General features: G+C 46.5%; 1 protein-coding gene across 2 annotated transcripts; it reads right to left on the bottom strand.

Annotated features, from left to right (window-relative positions):
- Positions 1–831: 831 nt before the first annotated feature.
- On the bottom strand, positions 832–14,482 carry CLU (clusterin). 2 transcript variants are annotated; one of them, XM_019733165.3, is made up of 10 exons: positions 14,324–14,433; positions 13,659–13,783; positions 10,710–10,841; positions 9,321–9,469; positions 8,063–8,233; positions 6,416–6,827; positions 5,207–5,311; positions 2,257–2,486; positions 1,342–1,517; positions 832–1,089 (listed from the first exon to the last, which is right to left on the bottom strand). In XM_019733165.3, the coding sequence occupies exons 3-10, from the start codon at positions 10,801–10,803 to the stop codon at positions 1,080–1,082; spliced, it is 1,347 nt and encodes a 448-aa protein (XP_019588724.2). In that variant the 5' UTR covers positions 10,804–10,841; positions 13,659–13,783; positions 14,324–14,433; the 3' UTR covers positions 832–1,079. The 2 variants fall into 2 exon arrangements, with proteins under 2 accessions (XP_019588724.2, XP_019588723.2); XM_019733164.3 differs by lacking the exon at positions 13,659–13,783 and having other exon boundaries at positions 14,324–14,482.
- Positions 14,483–21,073: the final 6,591 nt, after the last annotated feature.

Below are 21,073 nucleotides of genomic sequence, written 5' to 3'. Positions count from 1 at the left end.
CATGTGGACTTCATTACAAAGTTGGGATACAGCCAGAAATTCTTTCCATTTGAAGTATATTTGATGAACAGAATTTTATAATTAGAGAATAGAGTTGACCATTGAACGAATCGGGTTATGAGCACTAACCCTTCACGCCGTCGAAAATCATTTATAGCTATGTATTCAGAAGTTAAAAAGCTTGCTGATTTAATGTTGAAGTAAGCACCATGGTTAGTCAGGGCCACCTGCTGGCAGTATGGGGTACTGCAGCCCAGCTATATTTCAGATTGAGCGAATAGTCTTCAGGAAAAACCCTGGCAGAGAGAGGAGAAATTCCCATGGTCGAAGGAAAGATATAAAAGTTTTATGGTTTGACAGTGGACAAACAATGCCAGTTAAGAAGGTGCCACAGGGATTCCAGGCTCTTACAGCTGAAATGAAAACTGCCTCATTTTTTTTGGGGGGGACTACAGTCTCCATAAGGAAAATATCAATTATGTATTACTCAGTATGCCTTATTATGACCCTTTCCTCATGCTAATTTTCAATGTTATTCCTTCAGGATATTCCCTTCACCCGAATCAGAATACATCAAGTGTTTTATAATGGAATGGAAAAGTTTCACTTTTCAGAAATTTATTTTCTTTGGCTGTTAGAACACATCTCTCTTCCTAAAAGCAAGAAATCCTTGCATTGGATCAACTGCATCGTGACACTCCTTTTATTTTCAACTATATAATACCCCCATACCATCTTAGCCACTGCTTTTGCTTTTCTACTTCTTTTTTATTTTCTGTACCAAAATGAAGACGTATGAGAGGTAGAAAAACCAAGCAAAAAAGAGGACACTCCAGAGCATACAGGCAGTTTTATTGAGTTAGTGACATGCGGGGGAAAGTTCTTCCCGTGATCGGTAAGTACAGGCATTAGATTGCAGAATCCAGAGGGAGGAGAGGCTGGGTGGGGATCAGGAAGGCCTGGAGGCCAGGGCCTGGTCACTTGGTGACATGCAGAGCTCTCTCTAGGGGGTCTGTGGCTCATGGGGGGGGGGCAACTGGACTCAGATGCCCCATACTTGGAAAAGCAACATTCACATCTCACTCCTCCCTGAAAAAAAGGGAGGGGGAGGGGAACATGAGGGTTCCATGTTCACTGAGAGGCAACAACCAACACTCAAATTCTTATCCACCAAGAAAGCACATCCTCCAAGGGAAAATAAAAAGTGCCAGTGGTTTCCTGGCTTCGTATCTGGGCTCTAGCCGCAGGAACAGTCATTCCCAGGCTGGGTACTCAGCCTTTTTTTGGGCTCCCAGGGACTGCTGGGCCCCAAAGGACCACAGCTAAGACCTGTATACTCACCGGTGGTTTTGGCGGTATTCCTGCAGAGCTTTCTCTGCCACCATCTCCATGAATTTAGGGTTGTTCCTGGAGACTTCTTCTGGGACTGTCACAGTGATGGGGTCAGAATCAAAGAGCTTCAGAACCACCTTAGTGAAGCCAGTGGGAACGCTGGAGTCAGAAGAATGGGAAGCCACCTAGAAGGGGGAAAGGTAAGTGAAGGGCTAAAACATTGGCCAAACTGGAATCATTTTGCAACAAAAGTCAGGCTTAAATCTGGACAGTTGACCCCTTTTGCATTTGACTAATTTCAACATGTGTACAGCTTGGTGAACAGAAATGCTCTAATTCAGAGACACTCGTTGGCAAGTATAAAGTGCCACCACAAATGACCAGCCCAGGGGAAGACCCATGGAGTAAAAAATGGTTTCCAAGCCACCGTGTTTTCTTTGGGCAGCTGCTGGCCAGGCTGTGGTGGAAAAGGCATCAGGGAAAGAAAATAAAAAGGTTCCTAGTGCTAGAGAGAAGCTTTTCATCACTGGTAGGGAACGATGCCATCAATTCATGAGCTATCCCACGTGGCACAGGACAGCAAGGCAGCTTCATGGAAAGAGCACATCGCAGGCAGGCAGACAGGTTATGATGCCCAGGTGAGTCCCCTATCAGTTATTTGACCTTGGGCAAGCTGTTGAACCTCTCTCACCTTCCTCATCCATAAAATGGGGTCATGACATTGTACCTCACTGGGTGATGAGGTTTCCATGCAACAATATACGTAAAGGTCTTACGTTTCCTGCCATAGGATAAATGCTCCATCAAAAGCATAAGTGCCCCCTTGAAGCCCTTCATCCCATTTCACCCTCAGAGGAGAGTCACATTACCTGCAGATTGTACCTTGGGCCCTCAGCTTCAGTGTGTGGCTGGGACAGGACTCACCGTGGTGATGTGGAGAGAGTACTGGTCTTCGCTCTGAGTGAGGTTAGCCAGCTGGGATACCCAGTTAAACTGCTCGTTTAGCTGCTTCAGCAGAGAGGAGGTGTTGAGCATCTTTTGCTGATAGGATTGGAGCAGCTCATCGTACATCTTGGTGAACTTCTCTGCAAGCTGGAGAGAACTGTTTAGCTCTTGTCGCAGCTGGTTCTGAGCAGGGTTGCTGGACGAACAATCTACCCAAAGAAGAAAAACAGAAAAGGCAGACATGTGAAGGGAAAGCTAAAACGGGAAGAAACACACATGGAACCCAGTTCACGCAGCTGGAACCTAAAGTAGAGTTACTCTCAGCGCCAGTCCCCAAACCGTTTGTCGTCCGTCGGCAACAACATAAAGAGCTTGTCCCAGAATGTAAATCAACATGCGGCTTCCTTCATTAAGAAAGTCTTGCTCTGGAAAACAGTGTCAGCTAAACTACACAGTGTGCTTAGTGACATCATTGATTTATCTTTGGATGCAAGACCCTCATATCCTTGGAGACTGGTGGTGAACAGCACTAACTAGTCTGAGAAGCTCGGATCTCAGTGCACACTCTGTGCTCAGACCTGGAGCTGCCCTGGCTGCTCTCGTTCTCCCATGAATCATTTCCAGAGAGGGAGAATGCTACTCATAGCTACCATTTGTGTGGCACCTACTATGTACCAGACACCACATAAGTGTTTCAGATATCCATTATCTCTAGTAATCAGATGTATTCTAAGAACTACCAATAATAAATTTTTTTATTTTTTTTTACCAATAATGAAATGGAGGCCCACAAAAGTAAATCACTTGCCTAACGTCATAGAATAAACAATTTGTGGGGCCAGGAATGACTCCTAAACTTCCTAGTCTGAGTCTGCGGGGCTGGAAAATTCCCCGAGCTTGTTTTTTGTGCATACCTGCAGAGCTGGAAATTCTGGCCCCAAGAGTCCACGCAGCAGAAGAGATGGCCAGGACCCTTGCGTCACAAAGCACAGCAGCCTGGTGGCTGGGGTCCTGGTTTCCCACCTGCCCAGCATGGCTGGTCACCAAGGTCACCAGGAGAGCAGGGAAGATAAGAGTTCACTCCTTTTGGTCCCTGAGCACCCACTGCAGGTTGTCACATTGATAAGAGCTGGCAACTACCCACAATCTGTTTAAAAAACAACTGCTTTTTCTCCCCCTCAATTTTTCAAAAATATCCCAAGGACAGCACATCAAACCCAGGCAAGTCAGGGGAAAGGAGATCTTTGCACACTGAAGAGTGGTAATCAATTATGGTAAATAATTATATGTCATCATTTGTATTGAATGATTACATTCCATGTAATCATTTGTATTAAAATAAAAGGTTAGGTGGGACAAGAAATAGAATTACTAACAAGAAGCTGGATTGGAAAAGAGACACAACGCATAACTGTAACTCTTTTCACCAGGAAATAAATGAAAAATAAGAAAAGTCACTGAGAACGGACAGTCAGTCTAGGGCAGTAGATCCCAAATGGGGGCAAAGCTGCACCCCCAGGGGACATTTGACAAGGTCTGGAAACATTTTTGGTTATCACAGCCGGCAAGGAGGTGGGGTGGCAGCGACTGGCATCTAGTGGGTAGGGGCCACAGATCCTGCTAAACATCCTACAGTGCACAGGACGGCCCACGACAAAAAAAGAATGATCTGGTCTGCGATGTCAATAGTACCGACCCTGAGAAATCGCAGGGCCCCAGCCAGCGCATGCTCGCATGGTGGCAAGTGCCTTAAATAAGAGATCGTAAGTGTTCCTCGGTGAAAAAACGAAGATGGCTGTTTAGGTAAGCTGTGATCAGTGACTGCCCATCTGGGCCTAGGCATCTGTGCGTGTTTTTCTTCTGGCCTTACCATGACTAACGTTCTTGTGGCAAGGTGCTAGATAATATGTGCTATTCTAACTAGGACGTTTTATGGGAAGGGCCCAAGAGGCGTGGTTGTGTCCTGATCGACACGTCTCCATGCAGCAGCCTCTTAGAACACTTCATTTTGCAGTGGCTTCTAAAATTATAGGAATGAGGCTAGAATTTTTAACCAGACTCTGAAGGCTTGCCCTGGTAAACCTAAACGTATTCAATCAGAGCAAAACCACAAAGTGGATCCTCTATTTACAAGGTAAAGAATTAACTTTCTGAGCATAGACTCTTGTGGGCCAGGAAGTTATTCTAAGTGCTTTTATAGTGTTATCTCCAAGGAGAAAGAAACTAGGCAGTGTCCAGATCTGATAAAACGGAGGGGAACAACTGAAGGGAGCTATTTCTTTGCCTCAGGGACCAATCAAAGACAGTGTTGCTGGGAGGCTCACAAGCAGTGACCCATGTGACCCACGCGTGCTGGGGACAGAACACAAAGCACCGGGTAAGAGCACACCCCAAACACCTAGTCTCCCTGACACAGGATGTTGCTTAACCTTTTTCTGACTGATTTGGCACCTCTGTAAGACAGGAACAATAACTGTGCCCAACTCAGCGTCATTCTGAGGAAATGAGTAATTGTTTGCAAAGTGTTTAGAACAGTGCCTGGTGCATGGTTAAGTGTTTGCTAAACAGAAAAGACACTACTTAAAATGTCATGGTCTGCAGGGAAAAATAAAGATGTCTACCGTGCTTGTCCCTTGGGGAAAGAATAACTGGGGGAAATCAAAGGAGGACACCTTTAAAAACATGACCACCTGTGAACCCTGCACTAGGTGACATGGTAGGCACTTTATATACTTAGTCTCCTGACTTCAGGGGCAATTCTGCACCCTCACCCTCGTGTACAGATAAGGGGCCCAGGCAGAGCAAGGCCAAGGGCCTCCCCTGGTGCCACAGCTAGAAGGCAGCGGAGCTGGAGTGTGAACTCCCTTCTGTCTGACCACAAAAAGGCAGCCCCACTGAGGTATCAGGGACCCAAGCCTCCCCAACTCACCCACTGACAAGATCTCCTGGCACTTGGCACACTGGTCCTTCATCCTCAGGCATCCTGTAGAGTTGTGACGGATCTCCTTGCACACAGAGCGGTTATCGTTGTCTTCTGGAGACACACGAGGGAGAGGGAGTCAGGCTGAGGGACCACACAGAGCAACACAGGGATGGGCCACCCCGACCTCTCTGACCCCTTCCACTCTACTGTCTGGAACTTTGAGATGGCTCCGTAGGCAGAGCAGGTTGGGATTTGCCTGCAGACACAGGGCTCTGATCGGGGCTCCCTGCAGGAGGGCTAGGAGGTACTTCCCGGGGTTTTCCCTGGGTATGGCCTCCCCTCCCACCACCTCCACCTGACGAGCCCTCTCCTGCCTCCATGCTCCCTTGACTATTTGCACTTCTCTGAGGCATCACAACCCATTTTGCTCTGTACTTTACCTGGCTCCTTTCTCTCCCCCTAGCCAGTCAGCAACCCCCTTCAAGGCAGGAATGGGATCCTCCTTAAAGCCTCCTTACAACACAGGGCTCCCCCCACCTCCGTTATGGATATATAGTAGATGCTGGTTGAATTCAACACTCTCCTGCCTTTCTAATCCATTTCAAACCAAATCCCTGGTGCCAAACTACAACACTTAGATGGAGTTGGCCAATCAATGTCTATTGGGTCAATGAAGGAACTCATTTCTGAAAACACTGGCTTTTCATATCCTTACCAGACTTCATTCATTCAAAAAATACTCACTGTGTGCCATTTCTCTACCAGGTCCTAAGGTTACAATCATAAACAGTTTTCTTAACTGTAATATGGGCAGCTTATATAATTTGTCACCAATATATGAATGGTGTCCACAGAAAGCCACCTGAGTTCCCAAGAGAAAGGGGTCTGGTTCTCTAGAGGGAGGAGTCAATGTAATGCTATGAGCTGCTGGAAGAGACATGGTAAACTCAAAAGAACACAGATTCCAAGTCCTGCAGGGCTAGATTTGACTGGGTCCCACTTTACCAGCTGCAAAACCTTGGACACGCTCCTTTATCTCTCTGTCATTATAACTCCTTAAATGGGGTGAAGACCACCCTTACGGGCTTGTTGGGGGGAATTCGAGATGATACATGCCAAGTCCCAGCATAGTTTTTAGCATATAATCGGTTTCTCAACAAACAACAAACTTAGTTCTTCCATCCCTTCGTAGGAGGAACAAGACAGCTTTCTAACCTGCTGTGAATTCCGGCATTGGGAACTGGTAGGATGGTGTAAAGATGTGGGAATCCATGGCCTGCTGAGCCTGGTGTATCATGTCAAAGAAGGGCTGAAACATGTCAGGGAAGTTTGGGGGTCTGAACATGGGAAAAGACATTATGTTCCGGGCGATGCGAGACTTGGGATGGAAGTCAGAAGACCTCCTCGGGGGTAAGCCAAAAGGTGAGAAATAGTAGGTGTCCAGGGGCTCCCGGTTGAAAAATCTATCCTGGAAAAGTGCCTCTATGATACTGGATGCCCGATTAAATCTGTCCTCCATGGCATCCAGGACGTGGCTCTGCTGCCGGTCGCTCTCCATCAGAGAGTCGATGCGGTCCCCGTTAACCCATAAGTAGAAGGGAGAGCTCTGGTTCAGGAACTCCTCAAGCTGTGAAGGCAGAACGGGAAACCGTTAGGAGAAGCTCACTGGAGTCCCAGCCTCCTGCACCTCCTTCTGGTGGAGAAGGACCAGGCCCAGCCCCTCACAGCATCTGGAGGTCCTCAGAGCCACATAGCACGTGACCGAAGGCCCTGCTGGTCTCTGAACTGTCAGGCCAATGCCCTTCCATTCTACCCACCCCAACAGGGACGAGTTTAGGAAGACCTGTGAGGCCGAGACATTCACAAAGCCCGTCCCTTGAGACGAGTGTGTTGTCCTTTGGCCATCAGTGATCCCCAATCAATTGCGTCTGGCATGGGAAATGAAGCTGTGATGTTGTGATTTATAACTAGAAATATATGTCTTCCACACTTCCTTACAAAAAGCTCCTAAAAACCTTCGAATTTCTGGTGATGAGAACAATAAAGGTGTCTTTTGTTACATTAATGAGGTGAATACTGGAAAACACCTAAGGATGGAAGCTGGTTGCTATAGGAACCAATCAGGATTGACGGGTTGGAATTTTCAGTCCCAGCCCCTGATTTCTGGGGAGAGGAAAAAGGGCTAGAGGTTAAATCAATAGCCAGTGGCCAGTGATTTAATCGATTATGCTTATTGATTATTAAATCAATAGCCAGTGGCCAGTGATTTAATCGATTACGTAATGAAGCCTCCATAAAAACCCCAAAATACAAGGTGTGTAGAGTTTCCAGGTTTGGTGAACATGTGGAGATTTGGGGAGAATGGCATGCCAGGCGAAGGCATGGAAACTTCACACCCCTTGCTCATACCTTGCCCTATGTATCTTTTCTATCTGGCTGTTCGTGAGTTCTATCCTTTTATAATAAACCTGTAGTCTAGTAAGTAAAATGTTTCTTGGTGTTCTGTGTGAGCTGCTCTAGTAAATTCATCAAACCGTAGGAAGGGGTGGTTGGAACCTTCAATCTATAGCCAATCAGTCAGAAGCACAGGTGACAACCTGGACTTCTGGTTGGCATTTGAAGTGTGTGGGGGCAGTCCTGTAGGACTGAGACCTTCATCTGTGGGTCTGATGCTATCTCTGGGTAGATAGTGTCAAAATTGAGTTAAACTGTGGGATGTCCTACTGGTGTCATAGAACTGCGTGGTGTGGGAAAACCACACACACACTGGGATTGGGTGCAGAATGCCAGAAATATTTCATTTTCCTCATTCCCCCATTCAGAGTCTAGGCTGTACTCAAGGACTGTTTTTTTCCTTTTCACCTGGCGGCCAACCAGCCCCGAGCCGCTTCTGCAGACGCGCGCGTAGAACTTCATGCAGGTCTGTTTCAGGCAGGGCTTACATTCCTCCCAGAGGGCCATCATGGTCTCATTGCACACCTCCTGGGACGCCTTCAGTTTCATTTCAGTATCCTTAGTATCAGTTAGGGCCTCCTATAGCAGAATATGAGGCCAGGTGAGCCACACAGAAACCACAGGCTTCACCTTTCCCCAGCCGGCATGGTGGTGCTGGGCCCTCCACCACCCAGGCAGACCTTCCCTAGGCTGGCCACTGTGTGCTAATTTCCACCCCTGCTCTGGCTCATTCATTCCCTCTGTCGCCTACCTGGAATTTCCTTCCCACCAAGCTTTAAACATCCTCTCATCCTCAAGACCCAGCTGTCCCTTAGTCCTCTCCAGCCACGAACATGTGGACACACGTGGACATCTTATCTGATACTGCACTCAAGAGTCTTTACCCCAGGATTTACCTCTCACTTATACCTCACACCCTGTGCTCACTTCTGGTATTTAAATGTCATCTTCCAAAGCTTCTGGAGCTCCCTGAAGCTTATGTTTCTAGCGGAACCACGGTCCCTGGCATGCAACAGGAATAGGCAAGCTTTCAAAATCACAGTCACCACAACTACCAAAACTCTCTACCATGCCTATGTCCTCTGATCCAATAATTCTATAAGAATCTATGCCAAAGAATTCCTGCCTTAAAGGACAAATCCTTCTGCCTAAAGATATTTGTTCCCATATGAATTTATGCCCCCCCCCCCAAAAAAAAAACCCCACAAAAAAAACAAAAACAAAACAGTCTATAAAGACATGGGGCAATACAGTATGTGCCTGCCTTAACCCCCGAAGTATTACACCTACTAGACAGGCTTTCTGAAGGTAAGGTGCCATCCCCGTCTTACCCTGTGACAGACCCTGTCCAAAGCCTACCTTGGAATTTGACCATAGTTAGGGTTTAGAAAAATCTATTGTGGTGAATCTGGGCATCAGACTCTGGGCCAGGAGAGTAACAAAAGCAAATCCAAAATCTCACCCTTTGAAGCTTTCAAAAGCAAATAAACCCTCCTGGCTTTTTAACTACAGTCCCAGCATCAGGTGACACAGCCCTGGAAGGACCGAGAATCAACAAGGCATCCCGAGGGTCAGCAGGACAACCCAAATGAGCCAGGACCCCACTCTCCCTCCCCTCTAGTGGGGAGGGTCTAAGTGGGGATGTGGTCACCTGGCTCTTCCTTACCTCTTTCTTCCTCTTGGCTTCCTCTAAGCTGCTCAGCAGTGATTTGCGCTCATCGTTTGTGTGTTCTATTAGGGTCTTTATCTGTTTCAGCCCCTTGACGGAATTTTTAATTTCCTTATTAACGTATTTACTACCCTCGGTAGACATTTCTGCAAGAGAAAGACAGGAAGGTACAATGAGGCAAGAGGAAGAGATGACAATGGAGATATAACCCTGGAACCAGCTGGAATGGTCAGAAAGGCTGTTAGGTCCAGGGGCTGTAAAGGCTGGGAAACCCCTGACCGGCAGCCTTCGGGCCCCGGCTTTGCCCTGACAAAAGTTCCTATCACAGGGCTCATTGTGGGCCCAGGATCTGAGAACCAACTGCACCAGCTATTCAGAAACACAAACCCCGGGACCAGGCACATCCCAGAGGCTCCGTGGCACTACGCCTGCGCCTGCAGGCTGGAGAACAAGCCTGCCCGGCTACAGAAGAGAATTTCAAGGAGAGAAAAAAAATCCTGGAAGTGTAACCTCTTAAACATCAAAATATGCAATACTGTTCTTTTGGATACAAGTTTTTCTCGAATTTAGTTGAATCAAACATCTGAACTTTTTTCCAATGCACGGTGATGGAGACACAAAGATGAGTTAATAGCACTGTTCCCCAAGGAGACTGTCACCACGACACAAGTCTGTGTGACAAATGCAATCAGATGATGCAACGAAGGACCAGCTAAAGCACTGAGATCAACACCTCACGGGCATTTTCCTTCATGCTGCTGGTACCATCACCGTCCCCACTGCATAAATGGGAAAAAGGGAAGCCCAGTGAGAACAAGAGCGTTGCACGGGGTTATACAGCCAGCAAGTGGCAGAAACAGACTCAGACCAGGCTCTGATCTTGAAGTTTGGGTGTTTAACTACTACCCAAAGGATGGGTCAGCTAGTCAGGCGAGGGAGGAGTGGAGGGAGGACAGGTTTCAGGAAAGACCTGGCAGAAGAGGGGACCACCAGCTGGGTTCTGAAAAAATGACAAGCCTCAGATTGAGTGATCATTCAATATACAGAGCATGGTTTTCTGGGTGGGAAATGAGGAGAACTCAAAAAAGGAAGATCCACAAAGGCCCAAATGGTCCAAGCTTCATGGACCAAGCTTCATGGAGGAGGTGTGGGCACCAGCTCATGCAGACTGGGAAGGGAGTAGCTGAATGAGACACAGCAGCTAGAAAAGGCTTTTGAGATACCTGAAAATGCCTGGAAGCCAACCTGACCACCAAGAGCGGAGGCCCGGGGGCAGGGGAGAGGAGGCTCAGAGAAGAGCCCGGCAGAGCAAACCAGAGCTGACGCACAGGATAAAATGATCTTTAAGCCTTGGGGCCCTGACAGGAACGGTGACAGTCTACTTACCCTGGAGCTCTCTGTCTGAGACTTCCTGGTCGCCCAGCACCTGCCCATTCTCCCAGATCACCAGCAGCCCCACCAACAGCAGGAGAGTCTTCATCTTGCCTCCTTCTCCAATTCTGGAATCCTAGCACGCCTCTGTTTATAGAGAACAGGACACTGTCATGGTTACAGCTAGACAGCCTGCTGCTTTCCGGCCCAGCCTGCCGCCTGCTCCAGCTTTCCAGGAGTCGTGCAGAGACCTTGCCCTTAGCTATCCTCTCTCATCACTGCGTTTTTATCCCCGGGAAAGTTGGGAGAAAAGATCAGACTTGCCAACAGACACTTTCAAAAGAAAGTGGAGGCAGTGGGTACAGGGAGGAACCACAGGACAGCAGCCTAAGACAGAAGAAACAAGAATTCTGGTGTCAGAGCCCTGGGCTCAGATCCAAGCCTTCCTCTTCCTCCTTCCCCATCATAGGTAAATGTGTCTGAACAAGGCAGACATGCTTTCTGCATCCAGAAAGGGGTCTATCTGATGATACCTGCTCAAACTCTGAAAAGACCTCCCTTAGATCACTCATCGGGCCCTCTCTTGTCCCCCCATCAAGTGGGGATTGCATCCCAGCGCTCAGAGAGCCCCCCTGCCACGTGCATCACTAACCTGGCCACAGCAAGCATCACCAATCACAGCGCTTCTCCCCACTGAGCCTCAGCACCACCTAAAACTGGTTTCAAGAGTCTGAGGTACTGAGAGCTAACTCTTTGGGTCAGCATTGGAAAATAAATCCATTTGACACCCCTCATGTGAGACGTGAGCCAGGCTGCAGGGAAGGACAATTCTCTTCAGGGAGTAGAGCAGGGAGGGGCAAAGTCAAGGGTTAACGTTGGGACCAAGGGGCTTTTGGGCTCTGATGCCTCCTCAGGAGCAATCCCTCTGGGAAGACATGTGCCTCTGCTCTGCCAGGGACCATTCACATGACCCAGTCCTAAACTCACAGCAGGGCGCCTGCCAAGGTGCCCCTGCCACCGCTCTGGGCTTGCTGCCCTGAGCCTGGGCACAGCCTGGTCTTACACAATAGACCCTTTCCCAGAAGCTGAAGTTGCATAAAACAGAAGCCCCTCCCCCTGTAATCCACACCTCCCCCCCAACTGCTTATCTGAACTCACCCATTTCCCATAACAGAACGAGGAGGTGGGGTGCCCCCTTCCTGAAATCGTGCACATCCAAAAATTGCTCTCAGCTCAGCAGGCCCATCTGGATGCTGGGTAGAACACTAATAAGACAAGCCTCTCCTGAAAAGTAGCTAGTAAGGCAGCCGAATTGTGGTTTCCAAACTAACTGCACAGAGCACAGGAGCAGCGTGGGAGAAACAGTGGGTCATCACCTTCTGCAAACACAGAGTGGGTGTCTGAGCCAGGACGCTATTTCAGGCCCACCAGAAGGTCCCGTCAGACAGGCTCTGCCGTAGCTGCTCACTGAGGCCTGAAACTTCTGAGGCAGGGACAGAGCCTTTGCCAGACCAGACAAAGCCAGAGAAATACACCATTCCAGGCAAGGCCCCTGGTAGCAATGACTTTGGAGAAATCCAGAAGGCAAGACATTGGACCCTGAAGAAGGGAGAGGGAGGACAGCCAAAAGCAAGAGCACTGGATGAGGAGTCTAGAAACCCAGCAGCCAGTATAGGGTCTCCCACCAGGAACCTGGGGTTCATGGGGAGCCATCCAGCTCCGAGCCAGGAAAGAGATCAGCCGCTCCACCCCAGAGGGGAGGCCGACCCCAGAGACAGGATGGGGCTCCCCCAAGGCCCACAGCAAGCTCGTGGCAACCCCAGGATGAGAAACCAGTTCTCCCAACCCACCAGCCCAGTGTCTTTCCTTGATGCCGAGGCACTTAAGTCTCTGAGCCTCAGTTTCTTTGTCTGTAAAATGGACCTGAGGTAGACCTCAGAGATGTGAATGTGTTCTGTAAACACAGGGTCTTATATAATCATAGTGAATTCCGACTACTTCAGAACTTGATGTAGGACCAAGTGTGAGCATTGGCAATATGTCTCGGGGAAATGGTTGCAGATGGCAGGTTTGGAGAGGTGCGAAGGAACAGAAGCAGGCACACAGAGGCCACCTGTTGTCCCTCCCTGGCTGTGTGGCTTTGCCTTAGTAAAATGACTGGCTGTGAATCACCTGGGGGTCTTGTTATAATGCTGCTTCTAATTCAGAATCTGCTTTTCTCTAACAAGCTTGCAGGTGATATCACGATGGCTAGTCCAAGGATGGCACTAGAAGTGTCAGCACAGCGACCTGCTATCCCTTTGCACTGACTCGCCTCCCCTCTCATCTCCTGGCCTGGGCACCTGGCTGCCAACTTCTCTGATTAGACAGCCACCCAAAGCTTTCCTTTCCCCACCACTGGGCAGCCTTCCCCTCCTAGGAGGGCTTAAATCATGCAGAGGGAGCCAGGAGAGGACACAGGGACCTAAGCGAAGTGGTCACACAGATAATAAGCCACAGGGTTTAAAGCTCAAGGCCCAAACTCCTACCTACTTTCTCCCCAAATATAGAAAACTAAACCAAAAAGAAAAAGAAAAAATAATGCACATGTAATTCACACTATCCAGAGGCAAGTATCAGCACGGTGGTATATTTCCTTCTATTTCTTATGCATTTGTATATAATCAGATCCTTTACATCCACTGTATCAAACATTCTTTCAAAGCACACTTTTGTGGCTGTAGAATAGTCCATTTCCTGATGTATTCTATTTTGCTATCCCACAAGGTTGGACATTTAAATTGTAATTTCCCACTATTATTATAATGAACACTCTCACTAGTATCCTTTTATAGTATCTGTACTTACGCTTAAATTCCTAACCTCTCTCTAATAATAATAATAACCAGCTTCCTTTTTTTCATTAGGTCCAGAAATTCTGGAAGGGCAAGAGGCTTTGGTTCTAATCTCAGTTCTGACACCTACTTGCTGTTTATCTTTGCAGCTGGTCCTAAACCTCTCCAGGCCTCAGATTATCATCTATAAAATGAGACGGTTGAATCAGACGTCTGAGGTCTGATGTAGGTTGTGTGACTTTCCTCTGATGTACCCTAGTATATTAGGAAGCAAAAAGAGTAGGATTTAAGTGATTGCAACATGTACTTAAATCAAAACATCATACTTATAAACACACTACCCAGAGAACTAGAAAATTCTGAAGCAAACAAGATGACTCATGCACGCAAGCTGACAACCACCGCTGAAGATGGTACCTTTACAAGGAAGATGCTGCAGGAAGGCCCTATGTGCAGGCCAGCTCTTCCACTCACTAACCTGGCCTCTCGAATAGATGTCAGTTCTCCAAGTCTGTTTCCCCCACCTTTGCAAAAGGAGGATCATTACACCTGTCATAGTTACCCGCAGAATTGTGGTTGGAGCGAATGAGCCGAGTCCGAGTCTGGGCACTATCCCCAGCAATTTGGCTGCCTGGTGATGGGGCTGCAGCCACCTACCTTCCCAGGCTCCCTCCACTCCATCTGACAGCCTGTGACCACTAGCGAGCATCCTCTCTTCGCCTAATTGCCACCCCCGCCCACCCGTGGGTCCCGGAGAGGCTCTGCGCAGGGGTAGGAAAGGTGGGGACATCTCACCGGTCAGTGGTACCCGTGTGCTCCTTCTGGCGACGCGACGTGTTGAGCACAGTGCAGCGCCAGTATTTATAGAGCTCTGCTACGTATACTCCCCCTTTGGGGCTGTCTGCAAACCTGCGTGACTCACGCCCAAAGAATGCTGGGGAATGCACCGGGAGCTTTCTGGAAGCCGGCTCGGGAAGGGGGTGGGGATGCAGGGATCTGGTGCAGCACCCAGCCAGGGGCGCCGGGGGGCGCAGCGGCACCGCGAAAGGCCGAGCGGGCTCCTGGGGAGACTGACCCTGGGAGGCGCGGTGCACCACTACTCTGGGGCTCAGAGCTGGGGGACGGCGCCTTCACAAGGGAAGTGCCTGCGTTAACTAACGGACACGTATTCCTCCGGGTTGCAGGGGCCCCACTGCGCTCCTGGCTGTTCCTAGTCCGAAATAAAACCTCACAGTTCCGCAGCCCTATTGAATGTTAATCTTTCATATTAAACGTGTGCCATTCCTCTTGTTTCATTTAAGTAGAAAAGTATCGGAAATAATGAGGGTGGGATGGAGAGGGGTGCTGTGCTGGAGTTGAAATGCTGACTTCTGGAGCCATCACAGTGACCTGCTGGCCAAGAGGAGACAGAAATATGTTTATCGGGCCGGATAGAGCATATATTTGAGGAACCAGAAGGCCCTCCTGGCTCCTTGATTCCTGGACCTTAAGCACTGCCCCATGCACTTGGGACCCAGCCAAGCAGAGTGGGCTTCATGGGCCTGGGACCCTGCAGCCCCACACTGGGTTTGATGCATTACTGTTACAGTCTTGAAATTCTTAACAGTTCTTAAATAAGGCGCTCCACCTTTTCATTTTGCACGGAGCCTCAAAAATTATGTTGCAAGTCCTGTTTCCAAGCGGTCTCACTGTCTCCTACTGCCCCAAGTTCCCTCTGCTGACAGGAGGAAAGGAAGCTTGTTTTCTGTCCTCCCTTTGGCCAAGGGCTTTCATGTGACAGGGATGAGACATCGCACACCATTGCACACCACCCCTGTCTGGGAGAGGACCAATCCAGAAGCCCCTCAGGTATAGCCACTTCTTGGAGAAGCAGAGCTACTCACTCTGGACCCCCAGGATATTTGAGCACTAGGAGAAAGGGTAAGGAGCTGGAGGGTGGTGATTCTCTCACTGATGGGGCAAGATAAGTGGTCTCTGAAGGTGTAGTCAGCCTGGTTTGGGTGGCTGGCTTTGAAAACCACTTAAGGTAAAAGGGTTTAGAGGAGAGCTATATGGTCAAGGGCTGAGTTTTCCTGTTCATTGCTTTTGAGGCATAGCTTGAGACCCAGTTCCTGGTTGTCCAAGCCCCAGGGGCAATTAGGACCCCACCTCTCTCCAAGAAGGAGCCTGGAGAAAGCTTCTATGCCTGTGAAGAAGGTGGGAACTTGAGCTGGATGCATGGAATTCTGACTACACTGCAGTATCAGCTCTGCACTGAGGCGCTGGGTGACCTTGGACCAATCACTTTGTCTCCTGGGTCTCTGTTTCTCCTTTTAGACAATGAGGAATCTGGTTTGTATAATCTCTAAGGTGCCCCCTTCAACCTAACCTGAGACAGTGCCAAGTGTGAGATCATCAGTCCAGAAGGAAAGAAAACTCCAGCAAAAATTTGGAGCAATAGTTCTCCCCTGAGGCTTCACTTTATTTTTCTTTAAAAAAAAAAAGAAGTCTAATTATCAGTAACAGCTACATTTTTTTATGCAAACTGCCTCCTCCTTAGCATATCAATGCCTGAGGTCAGAAGAATTGTTTTTGAGCACACTTCTTGTAACTTTTCTGTTCTGTGACTCCCCCAGCATCTGGCACAGTAGGCATAAATCTGTGATAATTTTTAAAAATCAAAATGGACAGGCAAGCAGATTGGCCTTAGTCAGCTGAAGTAAGGGAAGGGAGGAGGGGAAGAAGGGACTAGGAGAAAACAACATGATTCACAGCCAAGACACCATGGTCCCCTGGGAACGATGACTTGATTACTCCAGCTACTAAGCAAACAAGGCTCAAAAGATTTAACTTTAAGGGGAAAAATTCGCATTTTTGAAAGCACCATAAATGCATCACTGGATTGTGAATATTTTCAGTAAATCATAGAGGTTCACTGGTTCAGCCCTCCCACAATACTTGATTCCTAACCTCCCCATCTCCAACCAACATCCCTACCAGGTGGTCATCCTGCCTTTGTTTGAATGCCCCCAGTAACTGGAAGCTCACTACCTCCGTGCAAGCAGTCTGTCCAGTAAAGCTGTTTAGAGTTAGGTTCTTTTGTTGAGTCCAAGTCTGGCTCCTGCACGGGCTAGCCCCAAGCCCTGTTCTGTCTTCTGAACCACACAGAACATCCAATCCATCTCTCCTCTGCTAGTCCTTCCGACATTTGAAGGCAGATAGTTGGCGTCTCCCAGGGACCCTCAGGCTTGTGGCTGCCTGCCCTCAAGGCCATTGTTTGCAGTTTGGCCTCTGGACCTTGCCTCTCTTGAAGCCCTGGGCCCAGCCTTGGACCTGACAATCCCACAGAGGACTGGCCACAGAACAGACCAGGACCACCCGTCCCTTGCCCAAACACTCTGGATTAGCTCTTAGTTAGCTGCTGAGTCACTCGGTTGATTCATAGAGAATTCGTCATCTTTCTGGCAGTGCTGCTGTTTAATCATTTCTTCTCCCATTGTGGACTTTGGCACTCAGGTTTGGGGTTTTTAGCTTGATTTCTTTTCTTGAAGGTAGGACACATCAGGACAGGGGAAGAGGGAAAGTAAAGAACTTGACGTTTATCTGTCTGTCTCTTCATGGTCGGCCCACCACCTCTCCCCTGCTCTAATATCCTGGCTATGTGGCCCCACCCCTGCCATTGTGTCGGGCTCAGTGCCACTAGCATGACAGCGTAACCACCACTGATATATATAATGGGAATAAGCTAGAAATGAACAAGAGCAGTACCCTGTGGCCTGTAATTAGGAATCCACTCTCCAGGCTCTAATTATTTAATGGGTGTATTCAGTGAATGACAGGTTCACGAACAAATCATGGGTAATAAAATAATATACAACAAGATCAGCCCACAGCTGCTGTAGAGGAATCCCAAGTGCTTTTTCGGGACCGCCCTAAAGTCTACAAACACTCCATCCGTTGTGTTTCCCTTATCCTCCCATCTAGGATCTTTCTGGGAAAAGAGGTGAGGGTAGCCTCACCTGGGTTGCTTATGGGCCTATAAGGAGACAAATATTACTTACACTATCTTCACTGTTAATCACGTTATTGACTGGCTGTGTGGTTTATATTTCACTCTATAGTCGGTCAGCTCTAAACTTTTGTTCCAATTCTTAGATTAATGGGCATTTTTTAAAACTTGGCCCCCAGATCTGCCTTGGGTCAAATCTCTGTTTTCCACAACCACCTGGAATCCAAGTAATACTTATTTTAGATCAGTGGTTCTTCATGGAACTATACAATGGGATTACCTGAAAAGAGCTTTAAAAATTACCAATGCGCGAGTCCCACCTCCAGAGCTTATGATTGAATTAATCTGGGGTGCAGCCAGGAATTGTTTCAACTCTCCAAGTCATTTTAATGTGCAGCCCAAGCTGAGGACCACTGCTTTCCAAGCTTACACATTGCTGGCTTACACTTTGCCCATTCGATCCTCACTACAGCTCTATGTCACTGTTAAGAGTATGTGGTATTATTCTCATTTTATAGAAGAGAAAATTGGGGATCACGGAAATCTGAGTTAGCAGGTTTCTGCTTACGTTGAGCTGAAATCTGCCTCCTTCTAACTTCTTTTCTGTCCTCTATCTTATTTCTAAGACACTATATATTGTTATCCCCTCCTCTACAGAACAGCCCTTCAAACATTAGAAAACAAATATTCCATCTCAGCTTAAATGTATTTATACAGGTCCTCTGCCCTCTTCTCATAGAGTGAGGTTGCAAGATACCTCATTCTGCTCCTGCCTGCTCCCAGATTGCTCCATTTTATCGTTGTCCCTTTTGTGTGGCTTTAGGTACAAACACAAGCCACCAGCTTGGGCTGGCCAGGTGAGCCCATGATAAAAAGCTTCCTGAAACCCCAAGGCACCGTCTGCTTAATTTTTTATTATGTTATAACACACTGTCCCCTGGGGACAGTGGTGTGCTGAGAGTATACAAGGACACAGAAGCAACTGGCTGCAGTCTCACCCAAAGATTTAGGAAAAGTTAATATTTAATGAGTAATCAATCTTCCTTCTCTCTTTCTTCCTCTTTCTTTTTTTCCTTCATCTGTCTTTTTTCAATTTCTCTCTGAATGTCATGCTTCTAAAGTAATGCATATATATATACACATACCCACATTTATAATTAGAATGTGTATGTATATATAATATACTCGTATATTTAGAATATGTATTACATACATAAATGTATAAGATTTTATGCCCTTTACCTTTTCTTTTTGAAAATAAATGTAAAATCATATTATACATATTGCTTGGAAATTTATTTCCACTTAATAAAATACTATGGCTATCCCTCCAAATCAATACATAGATCTAACCCACATTCCTCAGTAGCTGCATATTTTATTCAGCCATTCCCCTGTCCCAGCTTTTTCTGTCACTGTGAGCTGTGCCACAATAAACAGCCTTCTGCATGGATCCTAATATGTTGGTGTCTTTATTGGTATAAGGCAGATTCTCAAATTGAGATTGCTGGATATTGTTGTCCCTTTGAATTTTTGCCAATCTGATGGGTAAGAATGACATTTTGCTTCCTCAATCTAGTCATCTGATTAATTGTTTTCATCTGGTTGTTGTATTCATTTAAAAATAAAGTTTCCTCTCGCTGTGTATTGGTTTCATATGATTTCAAATCCACTTGTTTGTGAAGTAGGTGAAGTTGTTTTGGTCCAGTTACTTGTGACTTAAGTAGTTTAAGTTTACTGAGGAAGGTGTCAGGATGTTGTCATGACATCTATTGTCACGGATAAGCACTCTGTAGCTTAGCTGATGACAGACACTGCTGGGAGCTTATTGATAAAAACATGTGGAGAAACAACGACATTGAGGGGACATTTAGGCTTTATAGATCAAGAGTTTGTGAGGCCTCCCCATAGTGTTTGGTCTGGGCAAGGCTGCACTTTGCTGATTTAAATAGCTCTCTGAAGACCTTTGGGGCATTAACTGCTGCCAAGATAAAGGCGACTCTTTTACCAGCAGCAGTGAAACTGTGCAGTGGACCCAGGAAAGAGATCGGCTTGCCCATTGTTCCCTAGCCAGGTGCTCTAGGAACAAGGGACTTTCATTTTCATGCTGGCAGCTGAATGTCAGCTCTCGATTGGCTAAGACATTTCTCCGGAGTACCAACTCATACAAAGTACACCTCAACTAAATTCGGACTTGATTCCGTCATCTCCCTTCGCCTGGAACTGTAGTGTGATAAATCTGTCACTGCTTTGGAGTCTGTTATTTCTTCATTGGCTTATTAACAAACATTATCCTGTATGCTTTTGTCTTGTGAAATTATTATAATTCCTACAGCGAACTTGTGTTCAACTATTGGCAAAGACAATCTCAGTCTCCAAACAAATCCCCCAGATACCACTTTCATGACTTTCCTTATTACATTGTTTGCTCATTTTATTGGGTTACTCACTCTGTTTTCTACCAATTGATAGGAGCACTTTAAATAAATAAAGTAACCCCAAGTATGTTGCAAATGTCTTTAGAAAGCTACCATATGTCTTTTACCTTTGACTATGGAAGTCTTTAAAGTTTTTTGTGTAGTGAAATTTGTTTATGTCTTTTGTTATCTCTTTTGTTTATCTCTTTTGACCTAGTTTCTAGGTTTCCTGTCTTACTTAAAAATGTCCTCCTTTCACTATAATATAGAGTTATTATCCTAATTTTCTTCTAGCTTCCTATTGTATTAATTTTTATATTTAGAATTTAGATATTTAATCCAAATGAAATGTGTATGTGATGTTTGCGTGTGTGTAGTTTGATGTGTGTATATGTATGTCTGTTTGTGGTGTGTGTGTGTTTATAGTATGTGTGTGGAGGAGAGTGGTGAGGCAGGGATCTAACGTTATTTCCTTCTAGGTACATAGCTTATTATGTCAACATGATTAATCAGATAAACCACCCTATTCATGCTGAGTTGAAATACCAGTTTGTCATCTATGAAGTTTCCCAAATAAACTTGGATTAGTTTTAGGACTTTCTAGTTCATTTCTGTGATTTATATCTTTATTCATGCGTAACATATTGTTTTCATTACATATATTTAAAACAATATTTAATATTGAGAAGGTAATCATCCTCAGTCTCCCTTTACAAATTTTCTTGGCTATTCTTGGACATTAATTCTTCTGTATAAAATTTAATTTTGTCCAATTGAAAAAATAGTGTTCGGATTTTAGTTGCAATTTGTGTGTGTGTGGTTTGATGTGTGTATATGTATGTCTGTTTGTGGTGTGTGTGTGTGTGTTGATAGTATGTGTATGAGGAGAGTGGTGAGTCAGGGATCTAACTTTATTTCCTTCCAGGTACATAGCTAATTATGTCAACATGATTAATCAGATAAACCACCCTATTCATGCTGAGTTGAAATACCAGTTCGAATTTTAGGTCCAATATGTGCAAAACTAAATGCACATATTAGTTTTGGAAGAATTCACATTTTTATATTTTGCTTCCTATATAGAAGCATAACATGTTTAGAAGTAATTTAAACTTATTTTCATTTTTAAATGAATTTTTC

The sequence above is a fragment of the Rhinolophus sinicus genome, chromosome 15, assembly GCF_057876585.1.
Source record: "Rhinolophus sinicus isolate RSI-liver-muscle chromosome 15, RSI-T2T, whole genome shotgun sequence".
In the NCBI taxonomy this organism is placed as follows: Eukaryota; Metazoa; Chordata; class Mammalia; order Chiroptera; family Rhinolophidae; genus Rhinolophus; species Rhinolophus sinicus.
Note: the sequence above shows the minus strand (reverse complement) of the source record. Positions and strands in the feature narration are given on the sequence as shown.

Excerpts from the sequence above, each read along its gene's own strand:
- CLU (XM_019733164.3), bottom strand. The coding sequence starts at position 10,803 with ATGAAGACTCTCCTGCTGTTGGTGGGGCTGCTGGTGATCTGGGAGAAT. Across the intron at positions 5,312-6,415 it reads AATGCCGGAATTCACAGCAG|AAGACAACGATAACCGCTCT; the intron begins GTTAGAAAGCTG and ends GTGTGTCTCCAG. Across the intron at positions 2,487-5,206 it reads CCAGGAGATCTTGTCAGTGG|ATTGTTCGTCCAGCAACCCT; the intron begins GTGAGTTGGGGA and ends TTCTTTGGGTAG.